This window comes from Hemicordylus capensis, chromosome 2 (genome assembly GCF_027244095.1).
Source record: "Hemicordylus capensis ecotype Gifberg chromosome 2, rHemCap1.1.pri, whole genome shotgun sequence".
NCBI classification, from domain to species: domain Eukaryota; kingdom Metazoa; phylum Chordata; class Lepidosauria; order Squamata; family Cordylidae; genus Hemicordylus; species Hemicordylus capensis.
In genome coordinates, this window is record NC_069658.1 from 85,995,668 (window position 1) to 86,016,830 (window position 21,163).

Consider the following 21,163-nt stretch of genomic DNA (forward strand, 5'->3'; position numbering starts at 1 on the left):
GTTGTTCCATGACACTTTTATGTTATGCCTCTAAAAATAGCAGTGTTCACAACTCACAATAATAACCTTTTTATTTTTAAACCTTGTCTAGAAGAGGAAGACGATGGCAAGACAACGACACAACCACTTTTGAAAAAAGGCAGGACATTTTTTTCATCTTTTAATTTTAATCCATTTTTCATACTGTAAACATCCGCTTATACTTTCTCATACTTTTCATTTAGCTCAAAAACAACAAGAAGCAGTAGTAAATACCTCTGCAGCAGATGATAGTTAATACTTGTTGGACTCAAGGGAACCTGGCTGCTTGGATAGGTCTCTTGGGCACTATAGCTTAATGGTTTGTGGGGAGAATATTTAAGTAATGTCTTCCTAAACGTTATCTAATAACACTTTTGAAAATATTGCCAGAGTAACTGTGCCTCATTGTGCCAAATACTTCATGAAAATGTTGCATTCAGTATCTCGGGTCCATGGGCCACTGTACAGAGACTCACGTGATAAACTCTGCTTGCCCAGTGGAATGTTTGATCTTGTCTGTCCACAACTGCAGCCCACTGAATTAAATAAGATAATCCAAAGGCAGTCTGCAATTTGGCATTAGAAAGCTGCCATTCAAACAATGGAAATCGGATATACTGTATTTTCGTGCATATACCCCACACTGGTATAACCTGTATCAAAGTGTGATCCACAGAAAATTAGTGTGTATGTTTTGTTTTTGTTTTTTTAAAGAGGGGGCAGGGGAGAAGGCTGCACCTGTGTATTCTCCATACTGGCATAGTTAATCGACAAGCCAATTCTGTGAGGAAACAAGGGATAGACTGAAGGAGCTGGTTCTGGTGGCAGATGGAGGAGGGGCCAAGGGAGCATGTACTTGGGCAAAGGGAAGAGTGGCAACAGCAGCACCAAGAGGAGGGAGCAGATGAATAAAAATGGCCAAGGGCTGCAGCCTCACTGTGGGCGGGAGATGGCCAGCCGCTCCAGACAATTGCTTGCAGCAGGAGCAGTGCCCATTTAAAAAGAAAGACACAACTCAGCTCTTCGTTCTTGCAGAGAAAAGAGGGAGAAGAAATAGAGGGGTGGGGGGCACTGGAAGGCACTAAGAGAAGAGAAAATACTTTTTTATAATCCACATCCACTTAGATCCCAGCACTCCACATCACAGAGAGAAAAATACACTGGTGATATACGTGAAAGTGCAGCATTCCATTGGGACATATCTGAAAGGAGTGCTGGATTGCGGCTATGGGTAATCGCTGCGTGTGTGCATCTTCCTGAAGCCAAAAAATAAGAGTTGTACTAGGCATGCAAGGTGACCTGAAATGCTGCCAATCAGGAAGGGAGGGAAATGGTTGGGATTTGGCAGTATTTTTAGTATTTAGTATTTTTTAAATTTTATTTATTGTTAAATTTGTATACTGCCTTTCATTAAAACAATCCCAAGGCGGTTCACAGAAAAATTAAAAAAAAAAAACTATAAAAATATCACAATTAAAATATTAAGCTAAAATATAAAACAAATCTGACTAAAAAGATTTAAAATACGAGCATAAGAACTGTACAAAATACAAAGAAGCAGGAGTAGAGAAAATCATATTAAAAGCCTGGGTTTATAACACACTTCAAGTGGTTTGGGAACTAAGCTGGTGTGGGTCTTAAGTATCTGACTGGGAGTCCTTTATTTTATTTTTTTTTACATTTTATATTCTGCTCTTCCTCCAAGGAGCCCATACTTAAGTTTCTCCTCACAACAACCCTGTGAAGTAGGTTAGGCTGAGAGAGAAGTCACTGGCCCAGAGTCACCCAGCTATTATAATGGCTGAAAGGGGATTTGAACACAGGTCTCCCCGGTCCTAGTCTAGCACTCTAACCACTACACCATGCTGGCTCTCCTAAGACACTCCTACGGTTTTCAAAGGAAGAGTGAAATTTTTGTATTATAATAAATGAGCTTAAAATTGTAATTTACCCAACTTTACAACTTGCTACCTAGATCAGGTTGTTCTATACCCTTCCTAATAGAATAAATCCTGTTCTGTTTGGGGGGTTCTAATGGAGCCACATTCATGCAGGTTGGGTTGAAAGTATGGCAAGCCCTATGCCATCTACTGCTAAAAACATAGTGGACTGCTAGAAATTCTGTTGCTCCCTGGGTGTGCTAGTATAGCTCTTGCTATGTGAAAAGTGTGGGTTAAACAGTGCTTTCCTGTGAAGTTCAAGTACTTGAAGTTTATAGCCTCTATCAGTGTCTGAATCTGCATTTGAATAAAGATCACACAATTGGTTTCCAGACTGTTACATGACTGGTGGATTCCAAACCATCATAAGTAAACCAGAATCTGCACTTGGGTTATGAATGTATTATCAAAGGTTTTTCATTTTCTTTCAAATGTCATTTCTCAATCCCGCAGATCCTAAAGGCCCATCTGCTCCCCTGAATATCGCAGATCAAAGATTGCTTGATGCCAGTTTTCAGTTTCAGAAGAAACAAGGCAAAAATAACATTGATGTCTGGTGGCTTTTTGATGATGGGGGTAAGTTGAAGTTTTCTAGAATACTGCAAGGTTATTAGAAATGTTAAGTACTGTGTGATTTCTGACACTGTCAAATGAACTAAAGTGAGAATTGATTTTTTTTTTTAAATGTAGGCTTGACACTGTTGATTCCTTATCTTCTGACGACAAAGAAAAAATGGAAAGACTGTAAAATCAGGGTGTTCATTGGTGGAAAAATAAACAGAATAGATCATGACAGAAGAGCGTAAGTTAAAACGTTTGACATCTAGCAAGTGTGATTCCATATTTTCATTTGGACAAATACAAAATTCAGATTTATCAGAACTAATAGTTTTGCATTAAGGTAAATGCTCAGCTTTGTATTTAACCATGTTGCTTCTTAAACAGTGTGACAATATGTCAATGTATCTGTTCTCATTTCTTATTAAATCCTGAGGTTTCTTGAGACAGATTGTGTATCCAGTCTTGTAAGGGAGTTGAAATGCTTGAGTTACATCTCTCTCTTGTTTGGTGATCTGTTCTGTAGATAATGATATCCTATCCATTAAGTCATCTCTTTAAAAATGTGCAAAACATAATGTCTGTTTATAGTGATGATAGCCTCTCTAACTTGTTAGGATAGAATGAATTCTGAATGGTAACAAATCTGTTGTGGTGTCTGTAATTATTCCAGAATGGCTACTTTGCTCAGCAAATTTCGGATAGATTTCTCAGACATCATGGTCCTTGGAGATATCAATACAAAGCCAAAGAAAGAAAAGTAAGTTTGTGTATATAATCTGCCCTATATTCATGCTTATAATTGGCAGTTTATAAGCTCATTAGCAGCTGCCACTGGAAGTCAACATGAAAATAATTCCATGTATACTAAAGAAAGCAACACTTGGTTATTAAAGCATTTTCTTAATGTATCTCTCTCAAAGGTTCATGCCATACAATAAAATGGAAGTAAAAACAAAAGCTGTGTAAACAGTGGGATTAATATTGTGCTCTCTCCCTCATATATGCTTCTGGACAAGCATAGTATTTACATCTTCCATTCATTAGTGTAAGCACTCTTTAGAAACTTCAACTCCTTATTTGCCAGTTCTCCTCTCCATTGCAATAACACCATATGAACTATAGCCAAGAGTCTAGACATGCAAAAGATATCTATCTAGCTATCTATTGATATCTATATCTCCACCCACCCACACTCCTACACACAGAAACATCTCATTGTCTTAAAACTACCCATTAAGTTGTTGTTACCTTATTTATATTTTAATTCAAATCTTTGTCTAGTTAAACATGGGAAAACAGAAATGCTTGAACATAAATAAATGGAAAAACCTTCCAGAACTGGAGTGTGATGCATAAACATTATCATTGTGGAGCATCCATGGCTGAATCAATAATTAACTACAAATCTGGTTATTACTGGATTAATGCAATCAAGATTGTTTAGGCATCTACCAGTGTGCAATAAATCAAGATGGTTTAGTGGCAATAGTATCATTCCTTCTTGCACTCTGAACAAATCTGAGGTAGTGTGAAAAAGCAGTTGTAGCATTGTGAAAGGATACATGGGGCTGCACAAATAGTTTTAAGTTCAAATTAATATTTGAATTCAAAATTAATTATTTTAATTAATTAAAATATATATTTTAATTATTAATTAATTAATTAATTAAATATTTCAGGTTCTGCTTTGACTCAGGGACAGCTAAAGGTTTGGTCAATTTCTCAGGCTGGATTTATTTATTTATTATTAATTTATTATTAAAACTTTTATACCGCCCTTCCAAAAGGCTCAGGGCGGTTTACATTAAAACACCATTAAAATCAATTAATAATTAAAACAAAAATTATAAAGCATAAAAATAATTAACAATTAAAACAACAATTAAATAATCAGAAGAATTTTAAAACAAGTTTTTAAAAATGATGAGGAAAAAAAGATGAGAGCTTTGGTTTGGCTTCTGAATTGGCCGTACAGAAAGAAATAAAAAATACTGTAAAAATTAGTGCTTTGACTGTACTCTCGCTACTTGTCATTAACTGAAAATTGCAGATGTTCTGAAAGTTGTGATTGGCTACAGTGCTGGCCTTTTTGCAGTACATGTTTAAAAAGTTCCTTGCAGTTTATTTCTTGCAGGCACTACCCAAGGCAGAGGTATTTTGAATCGTCTTAGTTTTGCCAGCAGCTCTCCATTCTGCTCCACCAACATTGACAATGCTCATTTGATACCTGCAGGGGAGGAAAAAAAGTTGCTTACATCTGACTAATGAACAAAGAATGCAGTGAGAGGCTGTGTGGCTGGAGGCTTCCCCACTTCAGCGGGGTGTGTGCGTGGGATTTTTGCTAATCTTCTCTGCCTGTGGAAGTACTCTGTGCTTTCCAAAAATGTGTCCCTGAGAAGAGTGCAACCCTCGGACATATTTTCAGAAGTCACAGAACACTTCCAGAAGCAGAGAAAATCAGCAAAAATCTCTCCCACACACTGAGGAAGTGCGGAAGCCCCCTACTGCATCCTCTGTCCATTGGTAAGGATGTCACTGATTTTATACTAAGCTGAAATGACAGGAAGCTACTATGCCAGCCTGTCCGGACATAACAGGAGGGTTATAGGCACCTCCAGCCTCAAAGGCAGGATGCATCTGAGTACCACTTGCACGGGAGTAACAGCAGGAGAGAGGGCATGCCCTCAACTCCTGCCTGTAGGCTTCTATGACATCTGGTGGGCTACTGTGTGAAACAGGATGCTGGACTAGATGGGCCATGGGCCTGATCCAGCAGGGCTGTTCTTATGTTCTTAACCACCCTTAGGTGCATCCCAAATATAAATGGCCTGAGGATTTGGCTTGCAGTTCCATTTAATGTAAGCTATTATACTTGTTTGTTTGTAATGCAGAGCAACAGTATCTGCATGCCCAAAGGCACTCTAGGCTTCTCAAACAGCAGCCTCTAGTAGAACATGCCAAATGTGTTTTGAAATGGAAGGAGCTGCAAAAGCATCTTTCATGGGAGAGGTTTGCTGTTTTTAAAGAGGGCGAAAAGAAATTCTCCAAGGAACATTCAAGTGCTTGTACAAGTATAAAATAGCACTTTGGATTGGCTCCAATATAAAATCGAGGGGCGGGGAGCGTGGGAGATATCATGTATCTAATAAATAATGTAACATTTTAACAGAACTTGCCTTTTGTACAAATGTCCAGGTAGGGCATTTGGAGAGGAGAGCTGGCCTTGTGGTAGCAAGCATGACTTGTCCCCTTAACTAAGGGTCTGTCTTGGTTGCATTTGAAAGGGAGACTTGATGTGTGAGCACTGTAAGATATTCCCCGCAGGGGATGGAGCTGCTCTGGGAAGAGCAGAAGGTTCCAAGTTCCCTCCCTGGATTCTCCAAGATAGGGCTGAGAGAGATTCCTGCCTGTAACCTAGGAGAAGCCGCTGCCAGTCTGGGTAGACAATATTGAGCTAGATGGACCAATGGTCTGACTCAGTATATGGCAGCTTCCTATGTTCTAGTTCAAAAGCTGATACAACTGTATGATAACATGTTTTCTAGCATTGCAGCATTTGAAGAAATGATTGAGCCATTCAGACTTCATGAAGATGATAAAGAACAAGATGTTGCAGATAAAATGAAAGAAGATGAACCATGGAGAATCACAGATAATGAACTTGAGCTACATAAAACCAAGGTATCTTTAATTTCCTTTAATAGGTGTGTCCACCATTCTACAAGTTGTTCTTTTGGCTACATTTGTAAATTAATGTAAAAATAGCTTTCTTCTGTGTTTGTCTCACATCAAAAATATTCTCATTTTAATTGCAGAGCCATCGCCAGATTAGATTAAATGAATTACTGAAAGAACATTCAGGCACAGCTAATCTAATTGTTATGTAAGTATTCCTTTCTGTGGTTCTTTGTTAGAAATGTCATAATGTTGCTTAGAGAGTGTTGTTAGCGCCTTCTGATACTACATAGGTTTTATGTTCTCGAGCCTAATAGAGAACATAGTGACTTGACTATAGGTATTTCACTTATCATAAATTGGCAGCCCTTACCACCAAAGCTGCCAATATGTTAAAAATGTCATACAACCATTGAGCACATCTCATGTTTCTCTGCTAGATAACTGTTGAAAACAGTTCATGGGGAAAGACATACATGAGGATTTCATATGTGCTACTTTTGTATAAGAAGAACTTGATGTCAGTGTTGGGTGTGAAGTCTGTTGCAGCAAAAACAGTGAAGGGTCTTGTAATACCGCATTTGCCCGAATCCAGGGTGTGCCCCCCTCCCGCCGTTGTTTCCTGTTAAATATAGGGTTAAAGGTAAAGTGTGCCATCAAGTCGATGTCTACTCCTGGTGACCAATATAGGGTGGTCATCTTGAATTCAGAGAAATACAGGTATAACCTGTATCCAAACTCTATCTTTTAAGGCATTGTCTTACATTCAGAGTCGCCTTCTATTTGAGTAAACACAGTACCTTTTAAGACTGACAAATTTATTGTAGTACAGGCTTTTGTGGGCCCACCTAATCTACAAACGTTTATACCACAGCATACTTGACACAAGACACTTATTCTTGAACCAGCCTCCTTTTGGGGGAAGGGGAGATTGCAATGGCAGCTATGAATGTTCCATGTTTTTTGTTTTTTGTTTTTAAAAACAGGGGGCCGGGGAGGGGGCACACTGAATCTCCAATACATAGCATCTTAAAAACATTTGTGGAACTCTTCTACTGGGAACCCACTAAACTAGCAGTATCAAGTCATCAAATGACCCACTAAGTTCAATTTTTTGAGAGGTGAGAGTGGCTTGTAATCCATCAAGCAATGATGGTGGTGCACTACTTTTCCACTCGGCACCTGGATGAATATTTAAATTAATAAAAGTTTGTTTTGTTCATTCATTTAAATGCCTCCTACTCTGTACAGTGCTGTTTTTTAACAGTTTAAGTACCAAATAGCATAAGAGGGGAGTAAGAAATTTAAGTGTTAATAATAACCAGTTCTAAAGAAACAAATATTGGGTACATTCAGCATTTTGCCACCAATTCCTCAAAGCAATAAGTATGGCAAACAGCCTGATCCTACATATGCTTGTTTGGAAGTTAAGTCCCACAGAGTCCTTATGAACCTTACTCCCAAATAAGTAAGCACAGGATTACAGCCTTTGCTGCTTTTGATTGTAGCAAAAGTGGTATATCGGGTAAAATTTGGAAGATGTTCCTCCATCTGATGGTCTTTCCAGACTACTGTTACTGCTAATACAATAATCATTTATGAAATGCCCCAACAGCAACGTTCTCTATGGTTCTAAGCATTATTTGATGGCAAAAATTTTATGGGCAGCAAATCATTCTAAATTAACTTGCATATGGGATGCTAGTGTTTAGCTGCAATTCAACTAATGGCTGCAATTCAACTAATAGGTTCAGTCATTAACTTGACATTCTGCTTTTTCCTTTTGGGGGGTTATAGGAGTTTGCCCGTTGCACGAAAAAGTGCGGTGTCAAGTGCACTATACATGGCCTGGATAGAAGCTCTTTCAAAAGATCTACCACCAATTCTTCTTGTCCGTGGGAATCATCAGAGTGTTCTTACCTTCTATTCCTAAACACTACTGCGTAACTTGCAGCTGTGAAGAAATGGTACTTCAGTGCCTAAAGGAGAGAGACTGAGATGTTTGATTAAAATATTAACATCACACACAGGCAAAAAGTGACTCCTCTTTCACTATTCCACTGACTTGAAAGCACACAAGGAAAGTCACTGTACTCCTAAAGTTGTGAAAGCTTCAGTTTTCTTCTAATTCTTCTGTAATTTAATCTTGCTTAATGGGGGAGGATTCTTTGTTAGACTGAAGAATGAATAAACAGGTTTTTCTTTGCTACTTGAGCGGCAGCAATAAAAGTGTTTATTTTTGATCAATGAAAGGATTATAGATTTATAAAAGCCTTTTAGCCTTGAGGTGCCTTCTGAAGTTAACCAAATTTCATCCATATACCCTATTTTGTAAATTTATAAAGAATGTCAGTCTGCCATTGGCTAAAACGTTAGATCAAACTTCATTTAGTTTTTAGACTCTTCCATCGTACAATAAAAAGAATGCTGCGTTCTGGTCTTCCATCAAGGTATTTGTTTTTACTGTTGTGTTTTTGAATGGTGATTTTTTAAAAAAAAAATCTGTTTGATCTGAAACAGAAGAGAGAAGTGGGACAAGTTGGTTGTAATAAAAACCAAATTCATTATGCTAATATCTAGGACTTTGCTATTCAATTTGTACCACTGAATAAAGCTAAATTTTACTAACTGAGAGAGGTCTCTTTTCAGATCCCATCCTATCTACTTTTTCCATTGGGCTGCCTTGGTGAAGGCTAGCAGGCCAGGCATTGCTCTGTAGCTGTACTGTGAAACTGCAGTTCTGTTACAGGATGGTGTAAATGTTGGGATGTTATGGGATACCATCTAACTGGTAGATGTTATATAGAATATTTTTAGAACCATCTAAGTAAAGTTGTTTGTTCATCTAGTGAAATGGACCACATTTTACTGAGGTATTCCAAGGTCAGTTTGTTCAGTTGTCAGAATCCAGTTTTGTCTTGCTTAAATACTCAGGTTTGATCCTCTTGACCTTACATTTTAATTCATACGTGATGTGTATTCAAGAACTGCCAATTTATGTGCCCTCTTTTTGAGTGTGTGTGCGTGTGTATGTGCGCGCGCGTGTGTGTGAGATGAGTACATTATATTTTTTACTCTATGAACTGCTTACTGAAGAATTACTTGAGGCTTTACAATCGTTAGTAATGAATGATTTATGCCTGTTGTCTGTAAGGGTTGCCTAAAACTATTTTTCAGCCCTTTGGCATTATCTTACTAGATAGAATATCTATCATTTCAGTGTTTGTCATTGGAGATGCAGCATATAAAAATGTGTGTTTATGCTAGACAAGATCAAATTAAATGATCAAACAATTTTGTGTTTCGGAAGGGCACAGTTACCAGTTCCTGAGACAAGGTGGTTCTTGAAAGTTTTGTGCATTCTAGTAAGTCACAACTCTCGCTGTCTTTACCAATGTTGATTGTGTTCTGCCTTTTTCAGAAGTGCAATACAAGTTGGCTGCCGGGTAGAGTAAATCATTGCCAGTATCTAGTTTTCAAAGGAAATTGAAAGTTATAGTAAGAGCAGTTTACTTTCTGAAAAACATTCCCAGTATGTAATTAACAGCATTAATTATTACAGGTTTGCAGTGCTTATTGGTGTGATGGGTTGTGATGGTAGAGGACAATGTTCAATGCATCTGAATTTACATTTGTGTGTTATGTACAGATGGACAATAGGGCATGGATTTAAGTGCTGCTATCATGAAAAAATACACAGGTACACTTATTCAAAGTTTTGCCCATTCAGGAAAACTACTGCTTGTAATTTGTAAAAGAAACCAAATTGTCTGTGTGCGTGTGCTGTGTACAAAATAGCAAAACTATCTAAATATGCATATAGGGATGGGAATAAAATATAGTATGTGAAATAATAAAGGTTTCTTCTCACATGAGAACTCGTATATACACACATGCACGCACACGCGCAACACCAAGTCAAAAATTGTAACATTTAACACTCCAATAAACTTGTTAGCAAGAGGCAAGTTTGACATAGCCATTCCAATTTCTATTTAGTATACACTTTCTTTTTTTGGAGACGTGTTTTCTTAAGTTTCAATCAGTAATGACTTGAAATAATTGTTTTCCATTGACACTCAGCAATACCATTTCTGTAGTTGAAATTTTATTTTATGGAATTAGGAGGAGTTTAAAAAGTAGCTGAAGAAATCAATTATTTATTTGTTTTGTTATGTTTGTATTAGGGTTTCCATTTTACATAATTCTTTTTATATGCTTTTCTGTTTGTATTAAAAATAATTTAAGGATTGAGCTTTGGTTGGTACTATCCAAAATTTGAAAATGTCATATTTTGATAATACTGTACTGTAACTGTCACACACAATGACTTTTCTAATGTCTTAACATTGAGTATTGCAGTTACTACTCTGTATTGGGACAGGATCACTGCAATAAATGGGAGTAAATTAAATGAATGCAGTTGCCCAAATTAGCCTGACCTTATTGATTGTATCACTTTTTCCTCTGGTTATGAATGGTTCATCAGGTCTCACCTATTACTGGCATGTGCAAGACATATGCATCCATGGACTGGAAGTTCTGATGATTGATTGGAAGATCAAGAGCAGCATGTTAAGGGTTTTGTGTAATTTTAAAGGCAGCTTTCATAGCAGGCCTAACTCCACTGTGAGCTTCCCCAAAATAAAAGGAATGTATCTATATAGTCAGTCAGTTGCTCCCAATTACTTGGATGCAGACTTGATCCTCAATTTCCTAGTCTCATAGCTACATGAAGCAGCTAGAATCTCATCTTGCTATAATCTAATTTAAAAGCCTTATTGTTATATAATTACATAGTTTGAAGAGATCAAAAAGATCTCTCCTGCCTGTTTGAACTTCCATTCTTCTCGTCATTTTGATATCAACGTTGGCAGCAGCATTATTTCTTACTTTGTTTTGTGTCTAGATTACACAATTCATGGAGGAGGAGTGCAGTATTGCTTCTCTCTGAGGACTTATCCTATTGCAGGAGTACTAACTTTTCATGGGAATCATAGAGGACTTCAGTAGCATTTTTGAAAATCGGTCCATATGTTGTTTTTGCTGCCAAAGGTCATCGTGAAACAAAGTTCTATTTAGAACCTTAAAGAAAAACGTACTGCATAAAAATTAAATGAATATATCCATTCATTTCACCACAGTTAAAACAAGAGGACAACATTAAACAGAACAGGAAATTTGAATAAAAAGTATAAAGGGGAAGAAAAAAAACAGAACAGGAAATTAATTGAACATCTTCATATTGGCCTCTCTAGAAGTTCTCTACAACACAGCAATTAAAACTTTTTTCACTTGTTTCTGATTTTTTCAGTGACTATACTAAGTTGTCTTGGGAGTGTCAAATTTACTTGTCAGCAGAAAACAGCATTCTTCTTCGTGGTCTCTGTGCATCGCACATGGGCTTTGTACCTGTAAGGCCACCGTCCAGAAACTTCCAAAGCTTTACATTATTGGGGGAGAAGAGTGGGAAACCTGGCTCCACCATCAGACAGTTTACCTCATTCCCTCAGTCTTTCGTCGACCGGCGCAGCTACTACACCTCTGGTTGTCTTCTCTAGCTTTGATATCGCTCTCTGTAGAGAACTAGTATTTGTAGTAAGGAAAATCTCCTTTCCCTGATTTATTTTGGTATTTTCTTCCATGTTTTCTATCATCTCATTGTTTTCTAACTATTCATTTGCGTTTTGGCTTATATCAGACCCTCCCTTCCTCCCCACTGTATTCTTTGGGCCTCCTGTGGCCACAAAGATAACTTTTAAACGGTAGGGTGGATGCTCCACCACCACCACCCTTCTTCCTACGGCTATTTGTGCCTAATTTGTTTAGGAGAAGCACAACACACTGATCTTTGCTCCGTTTGCTGGAGCTTTACAAAACAGGCCTGCCGTAACCGGGCTGCCCACCTTCGGGCGTTCCTCTGGGAGAAAGCTCTTTTGCAGAGCTCCATTGCTGGGATTGCCACCCTCCCACTCTCTGTGCCACGCACTCTCCCTTGTACGGGAGGATCGCTTGAGGAGGCTGACATGCAGGCTGCCCCAGACTTGCCTCCGCTGCTGCTTATGGAGGCAGCCCCTGCGATATCGGGACTGTCAGTTCTGTTGCCTCGTCGTCCACAGTAGGTCCCGGACATCATCCCAGCTGTGCCTTCTCCTCCTGCCCCCTTGACTGATCTTCTGCTTCTGGGCCCGAGCGGCATTTTACAAGCCCCGGCTTGCAGCATCGGTGATGAAAAAGAAACCAGTGCAGTCTTCAGCACCCTTTCTCCCTTCGTTGCTTTCAGCTCCAGAGCCCCAAATGAGCCTAACCATGTTAAAGTCAATAAAGGGTGTTAAAGCTGTTAAATGTTAAAGTCATTAAATGTTAATGAGGGTCTTAACACCACAGTCCTCCCATGTGTGGTGTTGTGTCACAAGTAGGGATGTGACAAAACATTTTGCTGTTTGTTTCAAGCTTGAATCAAATTGCAAAATCCTCAAAATGATTCATCGAAACAGCAACCAAGCCGGCTGTTTCAATGAATCAACCTCAAAATGATTTGAGTGATTCAACCCTAGGGAACTCGAAACACCCCATTGTTGCCCATGGGCAGCTTCTAGGGACACCAAAGTGGGTTGGGTGGTACGGCATGATGGTTGCTGTCTACCACCCAACCCACAAAACAAATGAGTAAGCATGGAGTCCTATGGGGGGCTTGAGAGAAAGGTAAAGCATTTAAAAATTCACCCACTTGCCCATTTCTTATGTGGGTTGGGTGCTAGGTAGCACCCATCATACCCTACCACACAACCCACTTTGGTGTCCCTAGGAGCTGCCTATGGGCAACTAGGGTGTCTTGAGTTCCTGGTTGTGCCTATGGCCAAAAAAAGCTGCACTCTCAGGGTGCACACAAGGTTTACAATATATTTTGCTTCCCTGCCTTTTAAAACATTGCAGATTAGAAGAACACAGTAAAAGGTAATCTGTCTCTCTTGACACAGAACATACACTTTTTTAAACACAGTCCCTAAACGGCCAAAAAAGAATCATTGATCCAGAATCCACTGCTAGCCACTGTGCCTGCGCTGCAATAACATCATTGGCACAATTTGCTCTTTCCCACATAACACTAAGTAATGCTCCTTACGTCAGCATTGCAACAGCTGCCTAAGCAGCTAGCAAGTATGGCCATAAGCTCAACTAGGAGAATGTCTTCAGCCACATTTTGACAGAGTATACCTTGCAATGCAGAATATAGACTGCAGAGCAGACAGTGAAGAGCAAGTTAGTCTCAAGGCCAGACATGGAGCTCAGCTCACAGCAATCACCAAGAAAATACTACACATACACAGCTGAGCTGCCACTGTCCACTGCCACAACACAAACCAAACCACAATTCAAGGAAGGCAGACAGGCACCCAAGTTCTGCCTCTCAATCTGAGATCCAGCAAAACCCGATAGTTAATATAGCAGCAACAGCACAGCAGACTATACTCAGTGCTGCTGAGAAAAGACAACCACAAAATCAAACCAATCTAGATTCCTTCCTGCTCTCCTGATGCATCCTCTTCAAAGGCACACAAAGAGCTCTAAAACATTTTGAAATCCCCTCCTCTTTGTCCACTCCCCCCATGGGGGCACAGTTCCCCCCATTGATCTGTATGATAATGAGCCAACCAAGAAGCAAGTAGATCTCAGGCCCATCGGAAGCCAATGCCAGAAAATCAGTCTGCAAGGGGGGAAAGCCCACCAAAATGTGCTCAAAATTCAAATCAATTTGAGTGTGAAACTGGACTGTTTCAATTCAAACTAATTTAGGCCCTTTATTTTTGTTTCAGGTTTGAATCACTCAAAACCATTTTGAGCTTGAATCAATTTGAATTGAACTGTTTTGCACATTCCTAGTCACAAAATTAAGACTGCCAAGCACTGCTCACATTCTAATAGTGCTCTGCAGGAGTGGAAAATGAATTGCTGAAGATCAGCTACATGGTTCCTGTCATGCTGAGCGTTTATCTTGTGGCAGCGCTTGTAAGTCTTAGTCTTGTAACACAACAGCACACAGGTGCGAGGACTGGAAAAGCATGTTCCCACAGAGTTGTCTTGTATGCTTTGTTAGCATGTCAGTCACTCTACAGCTATTTAAGGAAAATAAGGTTTTCGGGTGATACCTCTGACTAGATGCTTGACCAGAAAGCAATGCACACCAATGCAGGGAACACTAATATACAAGTTCAATTGAAACAAGTTAGTAGTGGTAGATACAATACAAAAGAATACGGTATAAAATGGTAGCATAATTAAAGCCAAGAACAAATAGCTTTAATGAATGCCTAAGGCTGGCAGACTAGTATAACGGGAAACAGGCAACCTTTAATGTCCAGATTTTAATAAACTAAGCATACAACACATATGTTAAAACATGGGGCATACACAGAGAGATGAACCCATAAGTAGTTGAATATGTATGTGACTGTATATAGCAGATCTTAGCAACAGCTTGATATAAATAATTTAAACATAAATGGTTAAATATTTACAAGCAGTATGCTATTTCTGCTTCTTCTTCTGCTTACTCCTGCCTTGCTACTTTAAAAGCTCTATTCATTTCAAGCAAACCTATCTTGGACCTTGTTGGAGTAGGCCTGTTGCTGTTCAGTGTGCTGGTTTCAACTTCTACCTGGAGAGGAGCCTTCATACCAGAAAAGGGGAAATATATAGCTTGAGAGAGGAAAGAAAGATAGCTGAAGGAAAAATGTCTTAGAAGCACACATTTTTCAAGCCAAGAAAATGAAAACTGACCTTCTTAGTTGTTGGGGTCAAGGACATATCGATGGGTTATCCCCCTCACGTGCTTCTAGGCAGGACTATGGTAATTAGCTGAAATAACAGAAGCTTCTAGAGCCTGAGGGGGATAGCCCTGCCCCAGTTCTTACAGTCCTGCGTAGCTCCAGGCAGACTGAATCCTTTCTCTTATCATATTCACCTCATATCTTTGCTCTTCCTGCTCATCTCTGAGGCTCTCCACACAAGCAGTGTGGAGAGCCTTTGTGGGCTCTGCAGGGAGAGCAGGCTTAGCTACCCTACTGGAGCTGGTAGGGGCAGTGGGGATCGGGGTCTGCCTGGCCCCCTGGAAGTCCCAGGATGCCGCATGCGAGTGCGCGGGGCATTCTGGGGAGACCCCCAAAGCTGGGATGCTGCTTGTAGCCTCCCAATCAGGGGTCTACTCATGTGTTGCTGCAGCATGGAGCCACAGCACATAATTGGTAAAACGGGGTTAGTGGAGCGTTTGCTCCGCTAACCTCGTTTTGGGCGGAGAAACTTAAGTGGGCTAATTGCTGGACCCAATCCATAGCTGCAGGAAAATGCTGGGCTCCCTTAGTCCGCTTTCCTACGGTCGTGAGAATAGTCTCTCTGTCTAATCCTCCGCTCATACTTCCTTTCCTAACTCATCTATCTATGTTTAAAAACCACCTTTCCCCCAATCTCCTCTACAGTCTCCTGCTGTTAACCCCTTACCACTATGGATCACACAGGGACACCACGGATGGTATGCGTCCCAAAAGGAAAGGGGCAGAGTGGCTCTCCCAGAGCCACAAGAGCGCCTGGATCCCTAGTGCCGAGTGCATTGTTGCTGGATGCCTCCAAGCTGCCCAGCAAGACGCTGAAGGGAGCCGCAGCACCTTTCCTGCCTTCAGGCAGTGAAACTCTCCGTAGAGCAGCAAGGAAGGCAGCGTGGAGGAGCAGAGAAAACAAGCAGGCAGAAGTTTTTGTTCCTACCACTCACATTAAAACTGCAGGGAGGGGGCACACTGGCCAAACCACCACCAACGGGGGCACAGTTGAGGGCCTATGGGCCCGGTAGAAGCGGCCCATTGCTGGTGGCAGAGCACGATATCCAAAATGGCGGCTGCAATGAAATGGGCACGAATGAGCCCAGCAGCTCCAGAGGAAAGACAGTTCAGGGATCATTTCCAGGACCAGGGGCAGCAATGAATAATGGTGAGATCTCTGCAAGTTGAAAGCCTCCCTGCAGGTCCCTCAAAGCCAGCTCCAAGCATACCCAGAGCAGTTCCTCCAGAATAGGAGGCTTGGTTCAAGAATGCCATTATTGAGACAGTACAGCAACTCAAGCCTTATAAGAAAAAGTAGCTGAACCTGCACAGAGCATCTGTGTGCTAGGACCTTGTTGCGCTCCTTGCCGCCTGTCACAGCCCCTGCTTTATAGCTCAGTGTCAGCCATACACTCTCAGCTGCCCCTCCGCGCCGCTCGCTTGCTCACTCCCTCACTCATACCCCACCCCTTACTCACTCCCTCACCCCTCCCTGCTACTTGCCCGCCCCCTCCACACCACTCACCCACTCTCTCCCCACTGCTCACTCCCTCCCCAACGCTTGCCCACTCCCTTGCCTCCTCCCCAACGCTCACCCACTCACTCACCTGCTCACCCGCCCCTCCCTGCTGCTTGCTTGCCCATCCCTGCCGCTCTCTCTCTCTCTCTCTCTCTCTCTCTCTCTCTCTCTCTCTCTCTCTGGAGAAAGAGAGAGAGATTCTTCTCCCCTATGTTCGTAGTTATATTATTAATGAAAGGGTTCCTTGTGCATATCCCCCCACCCCCATTCCCCAGACGGAAGCTGTCAAAAGGTTTTGTATGGTAATTCCAAAGAAAGGTCCTGCATGCCTGCAACCTGCCAAGGTGTGTTGCAGGTTGTTCAAGACATCCAATCCAATGGACAGAGACAGACACCAGATTGGTGGGGCTATGTGTTGTCTATTTCTTAATGTGATTGGACCACAGGAAGGTTGCCATGGCTGGAGTTTCTGCAGGTTTATGCACAGGGTCAGCAAAATGGTATTTCTGCTAAGCGCCATGGTATCACTCCCCCAATGGCCTGGCATCACTGTTCCCTTTAAGGTACATGCATGCGCATGCATTCACACATTTTCTGATGTCCGCGCAGTTAATTTTAGATTGCACTCAGGTTGAATTAGGAAGGCCCCACTCTGAATGCATATGCGCACACAGCCTTGATACTCCTACCCAAAACAAATCTCATTCCACGAACAGATGAAAAAATTTGAGAGAACACCACCTGGCATGTGTGTCCTTTGTGGGGAAACAAACTAGTTGTTCTGTTCCTACTGTTACCAGGGCTTCATGTGTTTGTGCACACATCACTGCAGTCCTGAATTGCTGGAGAGTGCTCTTGCTCTGCCTGTCTTGTCATCCCATCCTTTTTGTGCGGATAGACAAGGGTGGGGACATAAGAGGTAGGGGAATGCGGGCTTTTGTTGGAGAGAAGAGTTCCAGTACATTGACCTTTTGTATCAACTATCCTAATTACCACTGGGGGCATTGGGAGTAGAGGTAGTTAGTGAGGGTCTCCTTACCTGTCCCTGCTTTACCTCTACTCTATGATATGCTTGTGCCCGAAACGTTTTGGAGGCCATTAATAAAGGCCTCCAAAATGTTTCGGTTCCGGGGGCCGTTTCAGCACTTTGGAGCTGGCAGGGGTAGTTCTTTAAGGGTGGAGGAGGGTGCACTCACCCCTCCCGCTGCATTTTCCCTGGTGGTAGTCCATTATTTTCAAGCCCCCCGGGGAAGCAGTGTTCTTCCCTGCCGCCCCGATGTCCTCACCAGCTGGAAGTACTGATCGCACGTGCGGCCGTCTGCCACGCATGCGCAATCAGTACTTCCAGCTGATGAGGACAACGGGGCGGCAGGGAGGAATGCTGCCGCCCCGAGGGGCTTGAAAATAACGGAGTGCCAGCAGGGGAAATACGGCGGGAGGAGTGAGTGCACCCTCCCCCGCCCTTAAAGAACTACCCCTGCCGGCACCGAAGGAACTTCGGGCACATCCCTACTCTATGACCCCTGCCTTGATTCCTAAGGTATTTTCTGTGAGGAGTCAGTCCATTTCCTTTCCTCTTGGAGAGAAGATTGAAATCTCTCTCTCTCTCCCCATCTATCCATTATGTAGCTCTTAGACAGGGCTAGGTCTTTACTATCCAGAATGTACTTCACCAATAAACCTATTTAGATTGTATTACACTCTCCATGCATGTTCTTTAGATGACTGCAGCAACAAAAACTCTGCCCTCTATTCTGTAACTTGAGTGAGTAGCTTCCTTTGTTGGCACTTTAAAAAATAATTATAAACACTAACAACTTTCTCCAATGCGGTTCCGTCCCTTTAAATGGATGAATGCTAAGGATGCAGCATAACTGTCGCCAAGCAACAGCAGGAGGAGTATGGAGATGGTGGAGGGCAGGGCAACAGCTCTGAGAGTTGGCCAGTGAGACGCATGGCTGGCAAAGAGCTGACCCTTTTGGGGGCTTCTCTGAACTGCCCTTTCTATGGTTTAGGGAGGAGCCACAGTACAAAACCCAAATTATGGCAGTGGCAGAATATGGACAAAATAATAGTCCTCTTGAACCTGAGGTTTTAGTAGCAAAACTCACTACAAACCAAAGGTTCAAATTCAAGTTTGGGGGTAGAAGACCAAGCCATGGTTGGGTGGTGAAATCACAGTTTCATGCATTTGGATGACCACAAACTTGGATCTCTGGCACAATTGCCTTCGGTTTGGTTTTATGTCCGAACACGGCAATAGAGTTGCTCTTGCAGAAGGGAAAGTACATTATTGAAGTTCCATTTTCTGAAATACTAATATTCTTGATTTTCATTGTTCCATGAAGAAAGTGAGAAGTTCTAGGTCTAGTGGTTTAGTTTTCTTTCATGCACACAAAAGAGCACTGGAAACTTATGGTGTCTTTGTAGTATCTGCTTTACTTACAAAGATACAGATGCAGCATACTGGAAACAAACATACTTTCCTTTAGCTGGAAAGGAGATTGACAAAAAGCTATATAGTACCCTTAGTACCCAAAATGCCCAGGTAGCCCTTCGTTCCAGTTAACTTTCGGCTTCTGACACTGCATTGATACTAATTGCAAACTAATGTTTATCTCTCTCTCTGCTCCAACCCTCAGTTGGAGAGGTTTCATGTTCCTCAAGCTATGCCTAGCCACCTAATGGCACAGCGGGGAAATGACTTGACTATCAAGCCAGAGGTTGCTGGTTCGAATCCCTGCTGGTATGTTTCCCAGACTATGGGAAACACCTATATCTGGCAGCAGTGATATGGGAAGATGCTAAAAGGCATCATCTCATACTGCATGGGAGATGGTAATGGTAAACCCCTCCTGTATTCTAAAAGACAATCACAGGGCTCTGTGGTCACCAGAAGTCGACACTGACTTGATGGCACACTTTATCTTCATAGCAAAAGATCACAAAGAGTAAGTGGATCAAGTGATCCTCCTCCCCCATGTCTTTACAAATCCTCTGGACCCCTCCCTGGCTGCCCTTTCCCATCTCTCAGATGTTCTTGGAAGGAACAACAGCAAGGTCTTCCTCCAGAGGCCTCTGCCTGACTCCCTTTGGAAACTAAAATGCTGCAACAGCAGTATCCCAGGTGTAGTCAGCTCTGAAAAACTATTTTCCAGGACTCCTTGCACCTGGAGTGCTGCTGTGGCACTGTTCTAGATCCTGGAGGAGAAGAAGAGAAAGAATTTGCTGCCACCGCTGCTTCTATCCCTGCCAAGTATGTCTGGGAAAAGTGGGTGGTAGGGAAGGGTTGGAAGGCGGACCGGCTGGCAGTTTGGGTGGTGGCTGGCTCACCCCAAAATGGGACAATACAAGCCCAGACTCAAATGGTGGAGTGGGAGGGTTAAGATTTGTCTCATATGGTAAGGCATTCCCAATCCAATCCTAAATTTACATCCATAATTTGAAGTCCATACTATATCTTCTGTTTCCTTGGGGAGAAAGGTATAGGAGTGAGTTTTCCACCCCTACCATCCAGTCTTATACATTTTACAGCTTTTTGAGGTCTTTTGATGGCCTGTGAGACTTTGAATTATTGTAGCTTGATTGCAGGCATGAAAGAGGGGTGTGTGTGTGTGTGGTGTGTGTGTGTGTGTGTGTGTGTGTGAGAGAGAGAGAGAGAGAATAGTACTGAAGATATTCCTGGAAGATGATGGAAAGGAAGGGAGTTCCTTCCATCTCCCCTCCATTTGAGTAATTGCTTTGTTCCTCAACTGCTATTGCTGCTAGTTACTGTATGTCCTTCATTGGCTTGCCAATCTTTCCCTTTGCTTCAGTGTAGGACCTTGAAGAGTGACAGGAATCTATTGCTTATATCAAGGAATACTGTGCAGGGTGCACAACCCAAGAACAGCCTTACTAGAAATGCTCTTTTTCCTTGAGCTCACACAAGAATAAGAATTTATCCATCTTCCCCATGCTCCAAAGAACTGGAGACTATTTCCTAAATTTTAGATGTTAGGGAGGATGCTGTTTTATTTTCACAAGCACGGACTCTTCAAAAAAAAAATCATTTCAGGGTAATGATAAAATATGCATGATTGTGGATTTAATAAGCCCCCAATAATTTATGTAAAATGCACGCCAGAAAGTTTGTGTGTGTGTGTGTTGTGTGTGTGTGTGTGTGTAGATAGAAAGATAGAGAGTGTGTGTAATATATAATATAATATTATATATATCCTCTACTGCCACTCGGAAGAAATTAAACCAGATGCAAAGAGCAGAGGTGGGGGAGCCACAGCTACTAGGAGCTGCTTAGCTTCTAATCGCCATCTTTTGGCCAAAGAGGAATTATGGGGAGCTAAAAAATTATTCTTTCAAGGGGTAAATATAGGTTTTCTCTGTCCATGATTACCACTGGAACTGGTATGTCTTGGAATCTGCTTTAAATTGATTAAGATTTCATTCAGAAATACATAGCTATAAACAGCCACCAGCTGCACAATCTTCATGCCATCAGTCATGATCAGCATAGAGTCTTACACTTGAATAGGGGCCTTTCTGGTTCAAAGACCAGCAAGAACTGCATGTAGCACAGTTTAAAGATGTCAGCTGCAAGATAGATTCTTTCCACATCCTCCAGTAAGACACCTGCT

General features: G+C 41.6%; 1 protein-coding gene across 2 annotated transcripts in view; it reads left to right on the plus strand.

Annotated features, from left to right (window-relative positions):
• SLC12A2 (solute carrier family 12 member 2) overlaps positions 1–10,615 on the plus strand; it is an 88,178-nt gene extending 77,563 nt beyond the window's left edge. The window contains exons 21-27 of one of the 2 annotated variants that reach the window (XM_053293542.1): positions 92–139; positions 2,415–2,537; positions 2,652–2,763; positions 3,193–3,279; positions 6,068–6,203; positions 6,338–6,405; positions 7,995–10,615. In XM_053293542.1, coding sequence (XP_053149517.1) covers positions 92–139; positions 2,415–2,537; positions 2,652–2,763; positions 3,193–3,279; positions 6,068–6,203; positions 6,338–6,405; positions 7,995–8,130 — 710 coding nt within the window. In that variant the 3' untranslated portion in view covers positions 8,131–10,615. The remainder of the gene's footprint in view (positions 1–91; positions 140–2,414; positions 2,538–2,651; positions 2,764–3,192; positions 3,280–6,067; positions 6,204–6,337; positions 6,406–7,994) is intronic. The other variant, XM_053293543.1, reaches the window with a different exon arrangement.
• The last annotated feature ends 10,548 nt before the right edge of the window (positions 10,616–21,163 follow it).